Genomic DNA, 25,536 nt, shown 5'->3' with positions numbered 1-25,536 from the left:
TTTTCTATGGATTTCTACAGATAAATAATTTAAAAAGCAAAATTATCTATGAATTTTCTTAATAACATATCGATTTCATGTTTATTAAACTAAGAATTGAAGAAATGATAAACGAATATACCATATTATATGAAAAATTCCTTACGTTTTTACAAAAGCCAAAAGATATATGGAAAGTATATGGAAAGTAAAGATATATTCAACCCATAATTTTCGTCAGTTCAGTTTTGAAAAATTCCCCTTAAATAAAAAAATAGACAATATGAAATACAGCATTGAGAAATTCCACGTTATTCTCTTGTTTTCGTAATACCTTGAAAAAGAAATGTGTTTGATTATACCGACAATTTCTATGGATTTCTACAGTTAAATAATTGAAAGAGCGAAATTGTCTATGATTTTTTAAATTACATATTGATTTTACGTTTATTAAATTAAGAGTTCTAAAGAAATAATATACAAATATAATTATGAAAAATTCCCCAGATTTTATAAAAGCCAAAAAATATATTAAAAATGTATGGGAAGTATATGGAAAGTAGAGATATATTCAACCGATTCAGTTTAGAATTTTAAAATATTTCTCTTAAATAATGGATAACGTGGAATGTAGCATTGAGAAAAATTCCACGATATCCATTGTTTTGATAATATCTTGAAAAATAAATGCTATTCATTATATCGACGATTTCTATGAATTTCTACAGATAAATAATTGAAAGAGCGAAATCATCTATAAAATTTTCTTAATTACATATTGATTTTACGTTTGTTAAATTAAGGAGTTCAAGAAATAAAAAATAAACGAATATAAAATTATATTACAGGGTTGGGCAGATATCTCTCTCTCTCTTAAAGTATCTGAGATACGTATTTTTAAATATGTATCTTATTTAAATGCAGTATTTAAATACCGAATAATTCAAGTATTTTGAATTTTGTAATTAATTATTTAATTAAAATGTATGACACACACACACACACACATATATATATATATAATATTTAATATTAAGTACATATAGTACATAATCAGAAAATGAAAAAAATAATTGTATTTAAAAGTATTTATAAATGTATTTAAATACAATTAGTATTTAAATATATTTCAAACCCAAAGTATTTTAATAGCATTTAAATATATGTCAAGCAGTATCTTGTATTTAAATCTTTTCTTTCAAAGTATCTGCCGAACCCTGTTATATTATATACGAAAGACAGATTTTACAAAAGCCAAAAGGTAAATATGAAGAAAGGTATGCGGAAAATATATCTGGAAACTGCAGATATATATATTTGAAGCCGCAATACTCGTCAGAATTTCCGAGAGAATGTCGGATGAAAAGAAGGCTCTTCCGCCGAGGCGAGCCTTCGCTGACGCTTATTTTATTTACGCGTTTCCGGTGCGGCATCCGGCTGGTAATATCGGCGCGAACGAGGGTAGTGGCGCGTGATTTTCACGAGCGGAATGATTTGTTGCAGGTGGTGCGGGCGGCCAGCCCGGTTTTGTTGCGCGTGATCGTTCTGGGCGCCTTCTTCATCTACTGCACGGTAAGTGAGTATATACGTCGTCGTCGTCGCGCGCGTTTCCCGGCCGCGTTTCATATTCATGAGAGAGTCGACGTCACGTCGCACCAGCACCGCACCCGAGAGAGGGTCCGATAACAAAGCTTACTCACGTGCGGCCGGGGACGACGTCGTCGACGTCGTCGTCGTCGTCGTCGTCGTCGTCGTCGTCGTCGTCGTCGTCGTCCTCGCCGCAGCGTTCGATCCTCTCTCTCGCCGGCTGTAACCGCATCTGTTGCAACTAGGTGCTACTAGTAACCCCTAATGTATATGCAAGCGCGCCCTGTACGCCAATTACGATAACGCATGATTCCCCGTATCGGGGGCGCGACTACGTGCATTCACCAATTATTAATGACCCGTACGTTTCACTAATTAAAGCGGATATACCGGATGTAACTGTCCATCCATCCGCTTGAAGCCGCGCGAAGACCGAATTTTCACGCGGACCTATAGATATGTATATTTTACGTGGGATTTTCATTCCGATTTTTCGGCCAATTTTGCAATACGAGATGTATTTCGCAGATATTTCACATCCCAAGTAGCAAACTGATGTTGTTTTGACGTTTAATGACGTCAGTTTGCTATACGTGGGATTAAATCGGATATATTTTTTGAGAGGATGCTGCCTGTGTCTGTTTATCGACAAATATTTTCATTTGACTATTTATTGGCTATGTCGAATGAAAAATCCTTTACTAGAATTGAAGTAAAATAAACAAGAAAATTGTAATTATTTAATTTTCTTGATTTTGTTATATACATATATAGTAGCTCAAATTTGTTATTATGAATAATTTTAATTCTAGTGAAGGATTTTTCATTCTGTATAGTTAAATGAAAATAACAGGGTTGAGTATGATAACTAGTTAATTAGTTAAAAGTTAAAAAATTAATAACTTTTAACTTAGCTTAGTTAATTTCAAATGTATTAATTTTTAACTTTAATTAGTTATTTTTGACCTTAAACTTATCAAACTTTTTCTTTAGTTAAATTTCTTTTATCTCCGAATACCATTATTGTTTTTTTTATTATTAATTTTTATGTTCATTTGTCATCGATTGTAATTACCCAAAAAATATATTTCTAAATAAAAATCAAAATTTCTTTGCTGTTTGTTATAAATTTTAAAAGAATAAACAAAATAAAATTCTAATTGAATATAAATGTTTTTAAAAATTAACTTTAGATTTAACTTGAGTTAATTGAATCTTAACTATAACTGAGTTAATTTTTGTTCATGCAACTTTGAACTGAACTAAATTAATTTGATAAGCAATGAACTTTTAACTTGACTTAGTTTAAAAAATCATGAACTTTCCCAACCCTGGAAAATAATATAATAATTGTCGATGAAATAGATCTAGTCAGCATCCCCTTAAATTAGATTCTCCCTCGAAACGACGACGCCTTACATTCTCATGTCAGCCAGGAACTTATTGCTGTTCGTGATTGTATTATTACGCTGGATTATTATCCGATGAGAGAGACATGTTTCCGTAATTGTGACGGCGCAGCTGTCTACCGCATGGATCACGTAGGACAAAATAATTCAAGGTATCGCGTTTAAGTTGTTTCTGGATTTTGACCTGTACTGACAGCTGCTGCAACACGCTGTATTCCGCGCACGTTTCCACGTGATATATCGGGTTGATAGTGGAATTTCTATCACATTTCACAACCCTGCTTTATCGAATCCGGGGACGATTTCGTAGACGACAAGTCATTTGTATAAACGTAAATTCCAGGAATTTTCCTCACGTACGCGCTCGCGTGTGTGTTCGCGTTCTCTCTTTGCTCTTAGATGACAGAAAGATCTATGAAAGATATTTGTTTAAGACATCGAGAGGCCGCGAGGAATATTTCATTAATGGCTTTCAATTGCAAGGATGTTGTCATTTAATTTGATAATTTTGCACCGCATACGCGCAGCGTATGCAAATATTTATCATTACTCGGGAAATATCAAAAAATTAAATTTAAAATAATCGTTGCAGCAAATTGGATTAAAAGTGGGAAATTACATTTGCGAGGAGAGAATTTGGTCCTTGCAATATAAATAAATGAATTTTTTTACATCCATATCGTTATTATATGAATCAAATTTTCAGATAAGATTTTCTTATTAAAAAAATAATTGAAAATTTTCTCTAATATATATTTTGCGATTCAATATTCTTAGGAGAATTGTAAAACAGGAAATAATCAAAATTATTAAACTATTTTATTATTAATTGTGCACATTAAATATATATGTATTATAAAAGATCTTAATATACAAATCACATATCATCTTTACATTATATTATCGCCAAACATATGTTACATAACAAATTATAGTAATTTAATAAGAGTGAGCTAAAGCACTTAGCATTTATGAGAAATGTTTGTATAGCAGTAGTAGTAGTTGTATGATATCGCTACAGGGTAAACTTTATCAAGCACACGTAAGACTTTGCAGAATTTGCTAAGAAAGTTTGGCTCAAGTGACAACAAATTTGTTTCTAGCAAATTCCGCAGTTTTATGTTTTCTGTCCTATTTCAACTAATTAATTAAACTAAGAAATTAAACGTATACGGCAATTATATAAATGAGATAATAAATAAAATAGTAAGAGACGCGTTTAGGGAGCTTCTTCGATATCGAGAGAAATAACTCCGTTATTTTCGAAGAATTTTCGCGTTAGAGTGATCCACGCAATATTACCTTTTCTATCAAGATGGCAAGGGGTATTTTTTCTCGCAGGAGTAATAGCCCGTTCGTGAATAAGGGTTAGTAGTCAACGTTTGCGGTTCGGGCGTTTGAGTGCTTTAACTCGTCCATGAGGACGTAACGTGCCTACGTAAAGTTTGCTCTTATACGAGCTACGAACTCCCGGATGGCTTCGCTTAAACTCGCACTGCTATTCTTAATGGGACGTCATTTGCCCGCTTATGAAGGTACGCGCTTTCCGTTTCTCGCTAAACTTCAATATTATATCTTTGTCGAGAGATGGAGAGAGAAAGAGTGTCGTCGTGTAAATCGTATGATACTGCTCGGAAAATCCGGAGGTGGAGATAAGACACTGCCGTAGAATTTTGCGGTGCGTGTGCGAGCCGCTTATAATATTTCTCCTTTCTCGTTTCTAAGAGCGCTCTTATTAAGAGAGCTGTTTCATCACAGAACTTTGTAATATTTCGCAAACCCGAGCGTCAGCTTAAGTTTTCAAACGTAAAAGCAAGAATTGTCTCTGGGGAGCAATTATTTCTCGCGCCAGAAGAGAACAAAAATCGCTTTTATGTCTTTAGAATAAATAATTCGATGCGGGATTTTTTTAAAGACAGGATTTTCTCTTTTCCTCCCCCAAAAAATTTTCGCGATCGATCTTCGAAACGATAAAAGTAAACATGGAAAAGTTATTATCAAATATTGTATAACGAGAACGTAAAGTTAACACCTCATATCACTGGATCTTTATTTTTTTTTTTTTTTACATTTTATCGCCGCAACTCGTTTTAAAACGTATCAGAAATCGATACTTTCCATTACTCTATGTATAAAAGTATTAAGATTAAAAGTCTAGTTTAGTCGGAGGATGAATATTTCACGACAATTTTCATATTTTACACAACACAGAATGTGTATCGGAATGAAATATGAAATATCTCTTATAAATTTCACTTTTAACCGATATCCTTTATTTTAATATCTTTTGTAGATGAAGAATCTTGTTTACCTTGATATAAATTGATCCATATATTTTATTTATATATGAATTATTTTAACACGAGTAAAAAATAACTGCTTTTCTATTTCTCTAAAAAATTGGACAGCAACTTGTTTTGCTCGATAAAGATTTCCAATAAATTGTAGAAAACACCAGAGCAGAATCTCATTCTTGCAGTTTTTAAAAACATTGCTTGTAACATTTTAAAATCATTCTATATATATATATAATTTATATAAATATTCTTTTAATATTTTTTATTATATATATATATATATATATATATATATAAATGTTTCAAATGTTTATTTTATATAATTATATATCTTATAAATATAAGTATTAAATTTATTTTTTAATATTTTATATTTCTAATGGATATATAGGTATAAAATATATGCATATATATAGATTGGAAAAAGGAGTTTCTTCTTTTTCATCATTTTTTAAAATTATTAGTCTCTCAGAATTATAATTTGTCTATGTAAGTCTGCGTGCTAAAGTCCCAAATTTTTACACGATGGCCTCATGCCAGAGCATCATGTTACACAAGAGAAAAATCGCTGCGAAGTGCTCGTTCAATGAAAATTTTATTCTATTTTTTTAAAACTCTATCCCAACTTTTCACAGCAGACCTTTGATATTATTCACATTATTTTCATGACAAATTTTTATAAGGATGATAATAACGGTCTTTTCTTTATAAGCATCTAACGTAATTTCAAACAATTAAATTAAATAGCCAGTATATAACAAAAATAATAACGGTGCTTTCTCATCTCTTCATTTTCCTTCATCCAGCTTGGAAAACAGCTTGGCAAATAATGAATTAACATTTTCAGAAAATTCAAGCATAAAATAAATATTAAAAAATTCATGCATCAGAACGTGCGTGATAAAATTTTAATAAATATGAGATTTTTACTTCTAAATATATATGCTTATGTATAAATATATGTGTATACGTACATTTTTATTTTTATTATATATTAAATATCAATTCTGTTAAATTTCAGACATTTGGACATTCATTAATGATATACATTTTATCACGCACGAATATACATCTCTCTATTTATATGAATAACATATTTAGGCAAGAACTCTCGATAGGAAATCAATGAACGGTTTTCGGCGCTTTCAGAAACGCGCGCGCGTATTCGAGGCTTTAAATATTTAATCCTATAATTAAGTAATTATATATGTATATTGCGGCGAATAAATTTGTCGGGGGGCGAACTTATCGAAATGACGTCACTATAAAATTCACACGGCTAATAGGAACGGGATTATGGATAAATAATAAACGGACAGAGGATATGTGTATCACGCAATCGCGCCGGTATATAATATAATGTTATATAGCGCCGAGCATCGCTCTGCAGAGGATATGACGCATTTTGTGCTCTTGTATCGCAGACCATAGTCATGTACCCCAGGCCAAACATCTACACGTGCACCGTGCGCGTATGGCTGCGAGAAATTGGCTTTTCTCTCACATACGGGGCACTAATGCTCAAAACGTGGCGGTAAGTGTATATACTTTACCTCGATGGCATTATTTCGTCCGTTTTATGCGACTCCATGCACGTCTCGTCTCCCTCTATTTATCTCTCCCCGAGTAAATAAATATCATTCCTCCCTTTTTCGCCAATATTGTGTTGCTCATCAAATTTATGTATATTACGCGCACCTCTTCTCTTGCATATTTATTTGCTTTGACATGTTTCATTTTAATATCAATTTTTATTTCTACATTTTCCATATTTTCCTAAATTTTTCTCTCATTTATACACAGAGATGTTGGCGCTTTAAATATGTGGCATATCAATGCATCTTGATTTTGCATTTTTATTTTTATTATATCCTTCAGAGTTTCTCTCTTTATCTGAATTAATTTTGCAATTCAATTAATTGTTTGATTATCAATCCATTTTTTTTCATATATTACGTACGTGTAATTTTTCGCAAATAATTCGAAACAGTTTATTAATTGGAGAGATACATATTTGCAGTGTTGTGCTTAGATGATTTTAAAATTAACTAAATAAAGATAAAATTATATGGCGATTTATCTATTAGATAACTTCCAGGTAATATTATTTTTAAGGCCGATTATGAACACACTTATAAAAAAATGTAAATTATATGAGGGATATAAAAATATATTTATATTTTTAATTACGAGTTTACTGCTTAAGCTCTGCTAATTAAAAAAATATTTAAGTATTTCTACGTGCTATGACTAAACCAAATTTATGCACACACAGATACAGATAATATATATTTTTATTACCTATATAAAAATAAGATGACGCCAATATTTCAGATGATCATCTATATAATTTTATTCAGATAACACTGCATATATGAATTAAAAGTATATGGAAATGAAAAACACCGGGAGATTTGTGAATGTTTTGGTCGCAGGATATCCGTGATCTTCCGAGTAAAGTCGGCGAAGGCCGTGAAAATCACGGACGCGAGTCTGCTGAAGCGTCTCGGTATCATCGTCCTGACGTTCAGCGTGTTCCTGAGCATAAGGACCCTGGTCGCGCCGCCCGTTGTCATCGTCGCGAGGACCGCCGACGATCTCAAAGCGTATCTCTGCCGAACTGATTGGTGGGACCACAGTTTCACTACTCGTGAGTGTTCTTGTGACCTGTATAATATTGTCGTTTATTTAATATTAATATACATATATATGAAAGTATGTACAAATTCGGTTATGAAAAGAGCGAGGCACAGATATTAAGGTAGAGAACGGAGAGAATTTTCTTTTAGAATTTACTCTGAAAATTATGGTAATCGTGGGACAATATTATGATATTGGAAGAATTTTATAAGAGTTTCTCTCGTTAATATTTATCACAATAAAAAATATTAATATGTACATCAAATTTATTATGTACATATCAATATTTTTTATTGTGGTAAATATTTTACTATTTACATATTAATATTTTTTATTACAAATAAATATTTTACTATGTACATATTTTATTATGTACATATTTTACTATATAAATATTTTATTATGTACATAATAAAATTTACTACGTAATAAATTTTCCTATATGTACATAGTAATATTAATCGAATATATTTTATATCCTATTGTGGTAGATATTAATATTTTTATTGCGATAAATATTAATCAGCGAACTCTTATAAAATTCTTTCAATACCATATTGTCTCACCATGATTTTCAGGGTAAATTCCAAGAGAAAATTCTCTCTGTGTAATTCAAAATTTTATTTTTAATTTTCTCTGTATTTATTTTGAATGTCTCCATCCTCAGCATATTATAATTAGTAAAAAAAAACAGGTCTCTTATCTTACATCTATAAATCCTCATATATTAAATTAACAAATTAAATATAATACATTTAATGAAATCAGATAAGAAATATTTTTATCGGCTCACATTTAATTAATTTATTAAAAAATTAAAATATATTAAATTTAAAAAAATCTTAACAGGGATCGTTTTCAAGAAAACAGTACTACTGTGTATGAATTAGCTATCTCTTTTTATACATATGATATATTACACATTTTATATATTATAGAAAAAAAAAATATATATATATAATATTTCATATGCATAGAAAGCGGTATTGAACAACTTTAATTCCCTTAACTGCGCTCTGTCTCTCGATACCGCGCATCTCCAGTAAATCTGTATCTAAGCCGTATCGCTCTCTAGTGATATATGTGCGCGATAGAGTCAGCCGGCGCGTATAACACGTCGGAGTACAGTAGACGGTATACGAATTAACTTTGCTTTTACGATATGATCGACCCGCGCGCGCCAAAAGACATACGATCGAAAGTCGCGCTATACAGAGCTTTGATGAATTAAACCTCGCGCACGACTTTAAGTCAATATGTTACTTTAACAGAACGGGGAAGGTGTGTGCGCGCGTGTATCGGCCTCTCCTTATTTACGGAAATGTTCAGCGTTGAAAGTTAAGAGACTTACGAAGATGGATGGCGCGAGAAATAAATCGTGGAATTTTATCCCGAATTTGCTTCTCTCGAAGAGAATCTTGTTTGGTGGAGGGAGGGAAGAAAAAAAAGGCAGATACCTCTGGGAGACATGACGGTAAATGAGGCGTGAAAGTGGACATTCGTCTCACTGTACCCTCGCGTTTCGCCCGTATCATCCATAAGTTCCTGTATTATACGCGGCAGGCAACCGCATTAGTCCGCATTATCCCATCTCCGTTATCAGTCTACGTATATATCTGCATAGGTGAAATATTTACTGACTCTCTGTTACGCGTGACGCCTATATCTTTCGAATGGGAAATTGCTCTCGTGGTTATACGCGATCGCGGTATTCAAATCAATTTATATTAAATTAGACATTTAGAGAGAGAGAGAGAGAGAGAGAGAGAAAGAGCGAAGGGTATATCATGTTGTTACGCATACGTTTTGCGATTAATACGGCATTATGAAGCATCAAAGCGTATTAGTGGTACGTTTATAATATGCGGAATATATGTGGAAGGCGTTGCGCGCATACGAGCGATATTGATTTAGTAATACTGCAGATTCTCGAATGGCGATTTTAAATCAAGATGGATAATTTATGTGCCGGCTTGAAGAGACGCAGCCTTGTGTCGCGGTTATTTCACCCTCTCGTTCCGTCAGAGAACAAGAAGAGACGTCTCGCATTGTATATATATATATGTATATATAATATATGCAAAAATATATATATATATATATATATATATATATATACGCGTTTCTTCTAACAATATAGTATAATCTCCACGGTTTCATCCGCAAAAATTACGTGGATACATCGTATCGCGGATTATATTAGCTTTTCTTTGCGCGTGTAATATAAAAAGTCGGTTTTTAATTATACATCCGAACGTTTCTTTCTCCACGCGAGAGATAAATCGCTCGCAATTATTCAGATCACGCCGTGATTTCTTAGATCCTTTGATTTATACGGGGAGCCGTAACTAGAGCGCTAGGTGCGAATTGGCATTCTCACACTTTGACTTTTACATATGTGCGTATATAACGTGGTAAGCCGAAGTCGGAAATTGCAATTCCAGTTACTGGGGCAAATAACGCCTAGCTACGACTTCCGCGCCCGGACACTTTTGGCTGAAACAAATCAAGCTTCGTTTCCATTGTATAACTAATGCGACTCTGGAATTCACGTGATTTCAGTCGAGGTGATGTTCCTCGTGTGGGGCATCCGCCTGTGCATCGTAGTAAGAAAAACTCCGTCGGAGTTTAACGAGAGTCGATTCATTTCAATGGCGATTTACAACGAATTTCTACTATCAGTCTTCCTCAACGTTTCAATGTAAGTTATATCAAATTGTCTCTTATTCCCAATGGAAATGATCAATCTCTCTCTTTTTTTTTCTTTTTTGTAAAAAATCGTCAGGCTTGAAATTATTTATATGTAAATGGAAATTATTCGAGAACTCGATTCTAAATGCATTTGGAAAATAATATTATTTGTTCTGATATTATTATATATATACTATTTTGAATTATTTCAATGGCGATTTATATACAACGAATTTCTACTATCAGTCTTCCTCAACGTTTCAATGTAAGTTATATCAAATTGTCTCTTATTCCCAATGGAAATGATCAATTTCTTTCTCTTTTTTTTTGTAAAAGATCGTCAAGCTTGTAATTATTATGTGTAAATGGAAATTATTCGAGAACTCGATTCTAAACGCATTTGGAAAATAATATTATTTGTTTTGATATTATTATACTACTTTGAATTATTTCAATGGCGATTTACAACGAATTTTTACTATGTAAGTTATATAAAACTCTCTCTCTTTTTTTTTTTTTTATAAAAATTCGTCAATTATTATGTGTAAATGATAATTACTCGAGAACTCGTTTCTCAACACATTTATAAAATAGTATTATGTATTTTGTAATATTATTATACTATTTTTAATTATTCGAGTTTACGGGACGTGCTTAAAAGTGCAACCTGCAATAAACTTTATTTAAATCGAATTAAATGCTTCAAAATTTACACATTTCGAGAGTTTAACTCTGGAATGCATAATATAAATCCATTTAAAGCAGTCCTTATTTTAAATGTAAATTCCATGTTAACGATTCTCTTCAAGGATTAATCCCACCTCAACTGCAATTTAATGACGGGTTCTCTTTGACGAATTTATAATTGATATTTCCTCCGAGAGAATTTGATGCAGTTGTGGTTTAAGCTGCATTTTTAAATCTTTATTATATGATTTCATCGCGCGAGGCAATAAATTTTCAAACTGGGGGAAAACCAAGACACTCTAATTTCTTTTTCGCTTTTTTTTCGAGCGCTTTCTCTATCGAGGATTCGATTTTCTTTCGCAAAGCAAAAAGCATTTCCGAAATCCGTCAAACGAACATCTGGACGCGAATAAATATGGAACATCCCGCGATCTAATGTCAGGAGGAATGCAATTTGAATATTTTCGAGCTGGAGAGAGAGAGAGAAAATAAAAATAACCGAAGAGATCTAGGACAACTCACGTTCTTACGTCACAGGATAGCGCTTCGTGCGGCTAACAGCTCTGAATAATTTCTTTTTCCCGTTGCTGCAGGTTGTTCCTGCAATCGCCGGCCAATCCGGATTTATTGTACATCATATTTTTCTGCCATACCCAGCTTACCGTCACGTTGCTGCTGTGCCTGATATTCGGCAGTAAAGTAAGAAATATTATTTATCTGCATTTATTACTGTGACAATTGCGTTTATCTCTCTTTCGGTCCAACGCGCGCGTTGTTGATGCTCGAAGGATCGATTTTTATTTTTACATCGCATATTTATTCAGCGACATCCTTAAATATCACTAAATACGCTCATCGATTTGTATGTAAAGTTAGCATGTTTATTAATTCGCAAAATATTGTCAATTATACTTTTGGTGACAAATCTTTTTTATGATGCATTTAAAATAATTTTTTTGAATACTTTTTCTCGAAAAATTTGCAGGATTCGTGATCTGTGAAACATTTAATATATCAGCGGAATGCTCAAAGAATCGATTTTTATTTTTACATCGCATAATATATTTTCAGTGACATTAAATCCTTAAATTTCACTAAATGCGCCGAACGATTCGTAAAATATTTTAAATTAGACTTTTGGCGACGAATCTTTTTATAATGCATTTAAAATAATTTTTTTTAAACTTGCAGAATTCGTAATCTTTGAAATATGTATTATATTAGTAAAGGGTTTTATATAAATAAAAGTTTAAAGCGCCAACGAAAATAATAAAAATTTGATTTTGGAATATTTATTTTCAACTTTGCTTGAAATAAATGAGAATGGAATAATATTGTATATATATATATGTATATATATATATATATATATATATATATATATATATATATATAGTTGATTGAATAGAATTTTAATCTCTGTAAATTTATTATATATATATACATATATATGTATATACATAGAGAACCATTCTCTTTTATTCGAGATTCATTGCAGTAGAGAATCGAGATTATCGAGGTAGTATCAGATGAAGTTGAAATATGTATATGCATATAAAATTCGATCGGCATGAAAATACGATTAAATCGCACAATTTCCGCGCTTCGCCTCTCCATTTACTTCACTCTCCCGCAAGATTACCGCAAGTCCTTCCTTACTTAAGCTTGAATAGAAACGTTGCGTAAGTTTGGTTATTACATACGTCGCATTTAACGAAGGCTTACGTGGTGTTTCGCGGCGGAGGGAAGGAAGAGACGATCGGCAAACTTTGCGGCGCGACCGGCAAATTCCTGGGGAAGAGCAGTCGTCCGCAGGGCACCAGTAACCAGACCAACTCGATATCGCTTCAGCAGGGTAATTTCGCCGAAGAGAGCGACTCCGCCACGGTAAGCCAAAATCTATACCCGGGATCTACCGATCTCGCTTGAGCGTAGCTTGAAGCCATCTTCCTCCTATTTAAACATAATCTAGTACCTGGATCTAGATTGCCAATTTTTATTTATTTTATTACGGTCGAGCCTTTACATTGCAAGCCCTGAAGAAAAAAGAAATAAATAAAGGAATCCCTTAAACCGCCGTCCGTTTTATCGAGAAAACATCATTTTTTCTTTTTTTTTTATCGGTTGAATAAAATAATAAGGGCTAAATAAATTTTTATTCCTAACATAAAATCGGATGGTTCGCGCTTTGTTTCTATAAACTTTGAATGAAAGTGTTCTTTAAACTTCAAAAAAAAAGTGTGCGTTCTCTTTAAACCTTAAAGCTTTAAAAACTTTACAGTCTCTCGCGGTATATCTTGGAATCTCATGAATTTTTCTCGAGCTGTAAAATCTTTGAAATATTAGAATCTTGAAAAAAAAAAGAAACATTATAGAATCTTGAAAATACTTAAGACCCCGAGAAGATTCTTAAAGCTTGAGAAACATACCCTTAGAAGTCTTAGGTTTGTGAATGCTTGGAAGTTAAAAATTGTAACTCTTCAACGTCTTATAGAGATAAGGTAAGTGCAAGAGATACTTCTCTTTTTAAGGACGAATTTCGCCGTTTGCTCAACCAGTTAGAAGTCCTGAAGGAGAAGAACATTTTATTAGGAAATCAGGAGCTAGTAAGCAAGCTAGCGGCCATGCTGGATGCTTCGAATCGTATCGAGGCTCAAGTATCCACCATTCAAGCCATCTCGACTAGCATCATTCAATCGAACGATCTCGACAAATCGACGAAGGAAACTAACCTTGGACAAGTTTGCCAGGAGCAGGATCGATCAGGTAGAGGGAAAAAAAAATTAAAAACGGATCATTTAAAAACATGCATGTTGAATTTTATAGCAAAAATCAGCGAGGATTGTGGAATATGTGCTGTAACCGTTTTTCAAGATTATTCAGAAATAAAATTTTCAACAAAAATTTTGTGCGAATTGAGGAAAAAAATGTTTTATTTGTATGCGAACGTATTCGGAGCTCGAAGCTAACAGTCGAAAATGAAATCAGAGAAATTTTTTCGGTTTTGAAATGGCACGGATTTAAGGGCGTAGTTTAAGCGATGCTGGAGGCGGGAGAGATATAAAAAGGTCAGAAAAAAATTCTGCCAGAAAAGTGTATACTCACATTATTACATTTACAATTAAAAATTAAAAGGCGCAAAAGAAAACGCTGGAAAGAAGCTGTTTCTGACGCATAAAAAAGCAAGGAGAAGAAAAGAATAACTCGTATTATAAAATAATTTGCTCCTGAAAATTATTGTCTAGTTTAATTAGATTTATATACTCCGTAAAAATCAGTATATATATTTTATATATATATATATATATATATATATATATATATATAATGAACGATCACAGAAGAGAGAGAGAGAGAGAGAGAGAGAGAGAGAGATGAATAAATACATAAAATTTCCAATTCGATCGGATATATACATATATGCAGATGTATATCCGATTGAGGATGAGAATTTTATTTATTTATTTATCTCTCTCTATTTTCGTGGTTACTCATGTTATTAATTTTTGCGCTGCATCTTTTGTAGAGGCTGTAAACAGATGATTCTACTTTTGTGTAGGAAACGGTTTTCAGGATGAGAATCGATGTCGCGCGTGCATTGAGAAAAATGGACTCGGGAGGAAGGATACGCAAGATCCGTCGAAGGATAATGAGATGTCAGAATCGAAGAAAATCGACAAAGACATCGGCGTGTCGACATCCTCGAAGCATGTCACCGAGGAGGTCGACAGGGAAGCGTGTCACGGGAAGGATAGTAAAGAGGCCGACTTAAAGGACAAATCCAGGAGCAAATCCGGCCACGCCAGAACACACGCCATAGTTATCAACCTCGACGACAAAAGCAGATTTTCCGAAGAAGTTACCGTGTAACTCCTGATGGTTGTAAGTGAAAAATAAACAGCTAGAACAAACGCAGTTTTCCCGTTCTAATTAATTAAAATTTTTTTGCTCCGTTTTTTTTCCATCATGATCTCATCGCGAGAGTGACAACTTGATGTCCGTGTTCATTGAAAATTATACTTGTCAAATGGAACGATCTCAGATTTTTGATAAAATTATAGCATGTCATTTCCCCTCCGGCGGAATTTCTTCTGATAAATAAGTTAATGAAAATATTTTACTCATTACGAAGAATTTAATTCTATATGAGCGAGAAGAATGAAAAATTCTAATTTATTATAATTTATTCACGCGCTATAAGTAATTGAAATCAATGTTGAATTGAGAATAGCAGTTCTTTCCAGATTAAATGATTGATTAAATGATCTCTCGATTGTTGAGCATAATCATAATTTCAATGAGCTATGAATTGGAAATTTTAATTATTGAAGGGAGTGTCCGGAAGAGACATTCTTAGAATTCATTAGAATGATTGAATTTAAAAATTTAAAAAAGTTATTCAAGAGAAAAAAATATATCGCGCGCGAGGGTATAAAAATGATCCGCAAGAAAAACGCGACATATCGATCTTTCATATCTCGATGTATATCGAGTATTCGTGGAGTGATGAAAAATTAGTCCATTAATCACGACGTTTGGCATTTTCGAGCAAAACTGATTGCATCCTAGTACGTCATTAATGAACCCGTTCATTAACCCTTAGGGAGTAATTCACCCTTTCCTGCGGCAAATCGATTTCGGGTCACGGGCTTTCCAAGATCAAAATGTGCTTCGTCAGCATGTTCCGCGGATTACGAATAGCTTGCACCTGTAATTATGTATTAATGTAAGAGCAAGTTAAAGGATAAGGCTCATTAACCCTTTCCAGTTCTCTGATGCTGCGAACGGCATCGTTAAAATTTTCAAATTATACAGAATCGTTTCCAAATTAATTTCGTAAGGACGCGTTAAATGATATAAATGTATAAGTAAATAATATATATATATATATATTGTGTCATATACAGTTGTGTAAATATAAATGAATTATAGAGAAACCACGTTATACGATGTTACATTATACATTGTATTATATTTATTATATAATATATATATATATATATATATATATATATAATATATAATATATATTATCTTTTTATTGTATTATATTATATATTATTATAATTAAAAAAATATTAATATAAAAATAATGGAAGGAAAAATAAAGTTTTGCCGAAAAATTATTTTCAACCTTGAAAAGGTTAAGGAAATATGTTTTAAGACTGTCTTGATCCGCTCGATCAATTTAAACATATTCCAATCATTAAATATTCAAGAAACTTTCGATAAATTTTAAATTCTTGAGTTACTCGATCCGCGCGCAAGTTTAATATTCCTTAATGCTTGAATCAACTGATCCGAAAGCTTTAGATAAATTGTTTGCTCCTTGAATTTTCAAGTTTTAATTTCTCGAGTTCTCTTCAATTTTTTTGAGTTGATTAAACTCTTAAGCCCCTATTGAGCATTGCTATTTTATTAATTAAATGTTATTAAATTTTCTCCCTATATACCAATTCTATACATTAAAATTATGTATACATTAAAATTATGTTTGATTAAAGTTTGCAAATATTTAGCCTCGTATAATAGTTAGTATAAATAATTATATAAAATAATTTGTAAATAAATTGCTCGTCGCGCACGTGCGCGCTTTTGACATGAATACCTATTGCTTTAATAATAATTATCGTTAGCTTATTGCACGCATAATTTGCGTTTATACGAACAATTGTATTATATGAACAATTAAGTATACATAATTGATTAATAAAGGCGGAATGAATGGAATTCAAACATGAATGACGGCTTTGCATTTTGCAAAATATAATGCAAAATTTCGAAAGCAGTTTTCGCACTTTGTCCAAACAAAGAGGTGAGTGAAGATATTTTATAATTATTTAATAAATTGCATCATTATTAACTTCAAGTATGCATTAAAGCTTATATTTAGCAAATGGTATTATAATTAAGTTAAGTATATGTATAATCCATCTTTATAACTGCAAATTTCTGTATTCTATAAACATTTATCGTATATATATGTGACACACACATACATACATACACATATACATATATAAAAAAAAAAATTCTGAATCCGTTCTAAAATCTAGCTTATTAAGCTAACAGCTCGTTGTGAGAATCTCGAGAATCTCAGGATTAAGACTCGGGTCAGATCTACAATTCTTTGACAAAAAAACGATCTCAATTAAATCTGTTCTCGACTCGTTAAATTAAGTATCGGGGATAATAAGAAAAAGAGAATCGCGGTAATAAAGATTTTCTTGATTCAATCGCGGACAATTTTGCGCGAAATACGAGATTGTAAGACGGATCCTATCCGTCGTCGTTCTCGCTTAATGAAACTTGCAGCAGGTTTCCTTCTTCGAGATTGATGTAAATTCTTCTCTCCAGCTTGATGCAAAAACCAATGAAAGCAATGAATCTCCCTTCGCGTATTACTTTTCTCGTATACGCTATCGAATACTATGTATTGATTATAATTTAAAAATGGGGAGGAATAACTTTACACGATAATTCTTATTTAATGCAAAGGGAGATGTGCGCAGTAAATTACACGTTATTAATGATAAAGATTTATATATAGGACCCTTCTAAAAATATAAAATTCCAGATTACCATGTTTATAATTCTTTATATATAATTTTCTTTACTATATTTTCTAATATAATATTTGTCTTAATATTAATTTTTAAATTATTTTTCTAATATTAATATATATTATAATTTTACTGATTGCAAATTATATTTATATCGCGAAACAAAAAGTTATAATATAATATACGAAATGTGTTTTTTGGGAAACGTAAAGTTCTTTCATCGATTTTATTCGAACTATCTCTTGTCATCTGGAATCTCATATAATTTCAGAAGAAGAGGTCCAAAAGGGCAAAAATTCCCTCTCGTATACTTCCACTTAGACAGCTGCATCCACATATATATCCTTAAACATTATTGTTGCAGCTCCCACGCTATACGTATATATACATATATACCGACAAAATACGATAGCTCAATCGCCATTATTCCCTTTATCATTCCGTCGTTCTCGCCAATTAGGTATTTCCAATAAAGGAATTGCCCGAGGCGCTGTTTGATCGTTTGCCAAACGCGGTACGGAAAAAGAAAGGGAACGGAGGAAGAAATTTGGAGCACGCGGTGCGGAAGGGTGCGGGAAAAGGGGTAAGTGGGACGGAAGCCTCCGTACTTCCGGCAGAGAGTTACATTGAATTCACAGTCAGGTTCCGTTCTACGCTACGTTCGGACGGTGTTCTACGGACCGCGGGCCGTAAGAAAGGATTTGCCCTCTTCTTCCGCTTCAATTGCCGGCTTCTCATCCCCTTGTTCTCGCACCCTTCTTATTCTCCCTCCCCGAATAAAAAGAAGCGCATGTACGTGCCTCGCTTAGGAGGTCGGCGGATCGTTTCGACGACGATGACGGAGGTCCGTCGTAGTTTCGTATTGATTTTCAAAGTAAGAATACGCGGATATCGCCCGCGCTCGTTGAATTATCGAGTGCCGAAGAAGGGTCTCTCGAGCTCGCTTCCGCTAGCCATCCCTTCGTTAAGCGGACCCACGAGCGGGTCGTCCTCTTCCTTCCTGCCTCCCTTCCGGTCCTTGAATCGACTCAATCGGTCGGGATTACTCGATTCGATTAACCCTTTGCCATGCGCGAAATGGCAGCGTTGACAAATGTATTCCCACCGCCAATAATGGGACAGAGAGGAAGACGGATTAGCTCGTTCGCGTTTGATTCGATTGTTAAATGAGAACCAGCAAGATTATGGCTCGTGGCGAAACAATCATTTTCGCTTCTCGACGAGTTTAAGTGATTTTAGTATTAATTGGTATTAGGAAAATCATTTTCAATATTTATTATTAATATTATGAAAGTGTATTATATTAGTGGAAAATTATGTGAAAATTAATTGTATCGATGTTAGAGAAGTATACTTGTATTTTTAGTTGTATTTAATTTTATAGAGGTTTTTTATTTTTTATATTTGCAGGTAGCTTGTTGAGAGAAGATTTCGGGAGGTATCTGTTACACACACACACACACATATGTATATATATAAAAGCTTCGCGCTGTCAATGGAGAAGCGACAAATTTGATACAGGGTTTATCGCTGTTCAACGATATCGATAGAATTTTGCAGTAAAAATTGAAAATAAAAATAAAGATGTGCTGACAGAACGTGACGGCGGTATATTATATAGAAATCAAATGGTTCCGATCGAGTAGATTTTGTTATATTGTAAGAGCTTAAAATCCACGAAGTAAAAATGTTAGAATGGCGTATCTTGACAATAGATTTTGTCAATATATCGGAAGAGGATCGAGCATTTCAACACCATGTCACATTAAACTCGTGTGTTCCGTCCCGTGTGTATGTCTGACATAATATAACAATAGATAGTGACAGAGATCGAACCTCAGGGACCGGAAAATGTCAAAGGGTTATCGTCACGCGCGGATACGTGCTGATTCGCTTCTTGAACGATAAAACATCTGAAACAGGGAAAAAGAGGAAAAAAGAAAAAGAAAAAAAATGATATAAAATTAACTTGTAATTTCGAAGATTGTAGATTGAATTTCGAGTAACTTGCGAAACGTGCTCGTTACCATTTCTTTCTCTAGCTCGCTCGGAGAATCGAAAAAAAAATCAGAAATAGAGAAAATTCAACAAATTACGGAAGACTAATTTTCAATTTTATAGATTACAGCATTTTTTACAATATAATATATGTATTAAATAATATATTAAATATTAAAAGACAGTTAAAATTCATATATACATTTATTATTTGATCATACATACAATATATTTTGTTTTTGACAGTTATCAGCTGATTTCTGTCAAAAACTATTATTCGAGTTTAAATAACTATAATATATCATTTAAAACATAATTATTTTAATTTTTACAAATTGTATTATTATTTTAAAATTTAATTGGCAAATTAACGCTTTGATCAGCTGATTTCTGTCAAAAAAATTAACGAAGTTTAAAATTGAGAAATGGCACGGAATCTAAAATTATTTTGAAAAAATAACATCCTTATCTGATTCTTTTATTAGCCCTTTTATCGTATCTGATAATTTATATTTCTAACTTTTCGCGAAATGTGTCTTTACAGATTCTTGCGGATGATGCAAGCCCACATACGAATAGGAAGATGATGAGAACAATTGCAAGTTCCATTTCCCGATTTCGCGGGAATTGAACATTCGTCGCCTTGCAAAATGCATTCTCATCAATTTTCTGAAATTCCCCTATCTCTCGCGCGAGGATGTCAACAACTGTGAATATTATTCGCGGAGTTTGCGGAGAGATCCGTCTCTCTCTCTTTCTCCCTCTCTTCTGCACGTCGTTCTCCAACCGGGTCCGGGAGTTCTCCAGTTAGTTCCGGCGCGATTCGATTATCATTCCTCGCTCGCGGGAACGCGGCGACGGCGATAAGCCTCGTGTACGTACGGGTGAGAACGGGAGAGATCTCCCTGGATTTTCCTCGAAGGGACGAAGAGGGCGAAGGGTATCAGTCGCGTTACCAGAGAGCGGATTGCGAATCGAGGAAAACGGATGACGGAGCGGGGTGGACGACGGGGGATGGCTTTAATATCCTGGGTTTTGGTCGGAGTCTGATATTGATACGCGAGCGAGCGATCGTCGTCGACGCGTGAGCATAGCGAGAGATGAGAGCGCGCGGTAATTCCGGAGGTCGGCGGGATTCGTGAAGCCGCGCGATATCACAATGCGATCCTTTGAAGTGTTCGACCCACGGAATGAATGTGTTCAACGCGATACCGGATGCTGGAGGGCGCGCAGGCTCACGTGCGCAAATACACGTAAATTTCTGATATCTCTTACACAGATGATATGACATCTCGGGAAGGGCGCGCAGCGTTGTGCTTAGTTAGATGATTTTGAAATTAGCTGAATAAAGATGAGATAAAAATATGTATGTAAATTCATCTCAGATAAAATGAAAATTATTTTGTTTTAAATATATCTATAGATGAAAAAAAAATGATATGGCAAGCACAGTTATAAAAGAAAAATGTTAAATTATAAAAGAAATATAAAAATATGTTTATAATATGTATTTTTATTATTTATATAAAAATAAGATGACGTCAAAATTTCATCTATATTATTTTATTTAGATAACAGCTGAGGACACGACAAATCTATCTCTGTTTCAGATTCTCTTTTCTCGAAGTTATAGAATCTATATTATCAGGAACTAGAAAGTTGCACACGTGAAACTCAAAATGATGCAACTTTCCGAGAATTTAAAAATCACTACATACATATAATATATATATACACATACGTACTTTGAGAAATACGAATGTTCGAAGAATTTAAAAAAGTCTTCTTTAGATTTTGAAGATACAGTTATAAAGTAGAATTCTGAAATTGAAAAGAGAGTTTGAAACTCCCTCGTGATTCGTAAAGATGAAAAGTTTGACCGCGTAATGTCAATAACAGCAAACATGTTAAAATTGATTTTTTCTTTTTAATTAATAACTTTAATTTTCTCGTCAGAAATACGGTTTATAAAAAACCGTAATGTAATTTTATATTTATAATTTTAGCATTTTCAAAATATGTCAACAAATATAATTATAATATTACTAAAAGTTGACTTAAAAGTTAGAAAAGCTTTGAGTTTGCAATTACGTAAGTATTTAGATAACAGAGTCTTTGCAATGTTACGAAGTATCTGTGGTACAAGTTTTTATCAACAAATAGATAACTTTATAAGGATATTAAGTCAAGCTCCATTATATTCAATGTCGGAGTAGGATCTTTCAGCAAAAGTCAAACAAAATTTCTCGGTAAAGAGTAAAAGCAATGTGACGATAAAAATCCATGACTAAATTTGCTGAATATAATTTAATGATAAAATGATAATAAAATAAAAATGTAAATTTGATTTCGTAATTATTTAAATGACATATCGCTCTATTACGTAATGTCATTTAAATGATGTATTGCTCTATTATGTAATGTCATTTGAAATACATTGATTTTCCTCCCTCTTTCTCTATGTATTTTTTAAAATTTATTATTTATATTAATTATTTAATTAATATATTTTTATTGTATTTTAATATATTTGTATTAATATATTTTTATTTATTATTTATAATATTAAAATATTTATTTATATTAAGAGAGATGTCTGCTTTTTGAAAGTTAAAAATAAGGTGTTTGTTGAGAATTTTCTTATAAAAACTGCACAGCGGATTATTTTAAAACTTTTAGGCATTTATTATTAAATATTTATAAATCAAAAAAAAATTTTTAGTTAAAAATACAGTCTGTAGAAGTTGCTCTATAAAAATCTTTTTGCAGCTTTGCCGAGTTGCAAATTGGCGAGCTTTCTCATATCTGCAAATCTCGTCTGAAATTACAGTCGATATTTTTAACTAAAAAAATTTTTATATTGGTAAATTTTTAATAATAAATGCCTAAAAATTTCAGAATAATCCGCTGTAAAGTTTTTCCAAAAAAAAATCAAAAATCATTATCTTATTTTGTGATTTTCTAAAGCAGGTATCCTCATTGATTATTTGTATTAATTATTTAAAAATATTTATTTCAAAAATCAAAGGATTTATTGGATGAAAAAACGCAGTATATATTTTTCGAGGCTGTCGAGGCTCTCTGTGTATGTCCGTCTCATCCCATAAATGTGTCGAACGATGACATATGCATGTTTCCTGTAGCATGAAACTAATATTGTCGATTCGTCCCGTGCTTGTGTCGCGACACATAACTGTATCATCTGTTAATAATCTATTCCCGATACGGCTGAAATTTCTGGCGTATTAATTGTCATCCCCAGATAATAATTGATAGACGTCATGCTCAGTTCGCGCGTAATGTGTCATGTGGCGGTCGATATGCCCGCGTGCGGCATTGACAAGGGGGTGATTCGATTTTTTTAATGTAATTTGAAATTTCGAGTGAAAATGCTATCGCGCAAAAATGGGAAAAACCAGGGAAAAACGGGAAAAAATAAAAAAAAATAGAAAAAATTTTAAACTCGGGAAATTTCTCTCAGAAGAGAGAAATGCAAAGTTAGAAGTTAAACTCATTCTCGTGAAAGTTAAATAACTTCAGGATCAGTGCATTTGAAAAGAATTTAGAATCTCAGTGTCTTCAAAATCCAGAAAAGTTTCATCTCAGTGTTTTTAAAATTCAGAAATTGCAGATTTTGAGTAAATTCAAGGATTTTCATATCTCGAATATCTACTCACACGCTGGCATTTTCAGAGATTTGGATCCCTATATAATCGGGGATTCAATTTGAACGTTTGACTTTTAATATCTATCGTGATCAATTTTTTTTATTATCTCTTGCATTCCTAATTTCGACGCGTCTTTCACCAAATGTGATACAAATGTGCGATAGTAGAAATAAATAAATCGTCCGAACAAAAGCTGGCACCGATGTGAATAGAATCACGAAGAAAGATAGTACGATAATCCGTCCGTTTGTCTTCCTTAGCTGTCGTATAACGGAGAGCTACTTATTTTCCTTTCGTGGTCAAATCGAGGATTTACAGTTCTCGAATCTAAAATTGATAGCCAGCCTGAATCGCAAATTCTACTTCGTATTCTAAAAAGCACTTTAAGCAATATCTCTCGACAATCATTATTGATAGTTTCAAAATAGTTTAAATTTATTTGAAAATAGTTTGAATTTATTTATTTTTATTATAAATAAAAAATCTAAAACTAATCTTTTAAAAATTAAAATTTTTTTTAAAGCGCAGATTTTTCAAAAATATAAAGATACATAATAATTTCTCGATCTTCAATATTTTCGTAAAAATTAGAGAAATGTAAAACCTGAAAATAAAAACTTGAATTATATAATGTCTTCTGAATAAATAATAGGAAGAAACCGACTCTACTTGTACGAGAAGTTATGCGGTGTTATTATTGGATATCCTGTATATCTTTTTAATAATATAAAACTAAAAATAGTGGAAAGCAATTTCCATATATTTCTGCATAAAAGTAATTAAATGTGCCAATAATATATTGTATCTTAAAATAATTTTTTAACTCTATTATATTAAATATAGATAATATAAGAAATTATTGTAAAAGGATCATATAAATAAAATAATGGCGTAACATTTATCATTACTATTATTAACTTTTCCGGATAACTTCAATGTATTTTTATCATTTATGTTACACTTTAATTAATACAGTATAGGCCATAAGATAATTAAATTAATCAGACCTTTAAACGTCGCATCGATTCCAATGTGTTCTATTCTCATGATATATTGTTTCACGGTTTGGAATACTTAACCGACTTATTTTAACAAATGCAGTTCACGATATATGATTCTTTATATTTGAGTTAAACTTTTTCTTCTCTCTTTTCTATACAATTAATATATTTTTTAATCATATTTACACATTAATATATATTAATACAACTTTGTGTGCACTTATGATGAACATAAAGAATTGGAAATTGAACATTGTATTCTTTGACAAATATGGAGTCGATTTTTTTTCAAAATTTTAAGAAAAAAATTAATTACTGAATATATAATGTATGGCATAATATGTCATCTTTTTCTGTTCATCAACTTTGTATATATATGTATATCTGTACATCTATACATTTGTACACTTCAAGGAGATACGCACATGCAAAGTGCAAATTTAGAAACGATACGCACCTAGAGACCATCTCTGTTTCTCGCAACTTTTCTGACTTCTAACTGATTTCTATATCGCTGAATGTGTTAAACTAAAAGTTTAGAAAATTAATTTATATCAATATGATTGCAGCCTGATCGAACACTTTTTGGAGTTTTAAATATAAATGGCGCGGACATATATAATAAAATACATGAAACACTCGAATTCCAAATTCATTGAAGACGTCTGTTATTCTATTTCCAATTTTTTATGCACAAAGGGCATATCTTCTCGACTAGTTGATCGTTTTCAACGTGAGTCAAGTTTTCACGTGAAAATAAAGTTTCTCTTATATTCAAATTTCGTATAACTATTTCCAACAATTATATATATATAATATAGGATGTTCCAAAACCATCAAGTATGAATAATGGATTTGTGGCTAAAAATATCGTGGCATCAATAATTCTCGAGTTAAGTGATTGAAAAAAGGGGCTTGCAAACTAAATTTTGTAAAGTTAAAAAGTTAAAAAAAATTAAATGTAGTTTACAACATTCTTCAATTAATTTCACATAGAGATTTGGAGTATCCTGTGT

At 32.4% G+C, this 25,536-nt stretch overlaps 1 protein-coding gene across 1 annotated transcript in view; it reads left to right on the top strand.

Annotated features, from left to right (window-relative positions):
- LOC114935298 (uncharacterized) overlaps positions 1-15,205 on the top strand; it is a 96,052-nt gene extending 80,847 nt beyond the window's left edge. The window contains exons 6-13 of the mRNA XM_029308103.2: positions 1,483-1,551; positions 6,697-6,806; positions 7,708-7,922; positions 10,475-10,613; positions 11,884-11,989; positions 13,010-13,177; positions 13,822-14,056; positions 14,850-15,205. Coding sequence (XP_029163936.1) covers positions 1,483-1,551; positions 6,697-6,806; positions 7,708-7,922; positions 10,475-10,613; positions 11,884-11,989; positions 13,010-13,177; positions 13,822-14,056; positions 14,850-15,160 — 1,353 coding nt within the window. The 3' untranslated portion in view covers positions 15,161-15,205. The remainder of the gene's footprint in view (positions 1-1,482; positions 1,552-6,696; positions 6,807-7,707; positions 7,923-10,474; positions 10,614-11,883; positions 11,990-13,009; positions 13,178-13,821; positions 14,057-14,849) is intronic.
- Positions 15,206-25,536: the final 10,331 nt, after the last annotated feature.

This window comes from Nylanderia fulva, unplaced genomic scaffold, assembly GCF_048542155.1.
Source record: "Nylanderia fulva isolate GAGA-0341 unplaced genomic scaffold, ASM4854215v1 Scaffold12, whole genome shotgun sequence".
NCBI lineage: Eukaryota > Metazoa > Arthropoda > Insecta > Hymenoptera > Formicidae > Nylanderia > Nylanderia fulva.
Note: the sequence above shows the minus strand (reverse complement) of the source record. Positions and strands in the feature narration are given on the sequence as shown.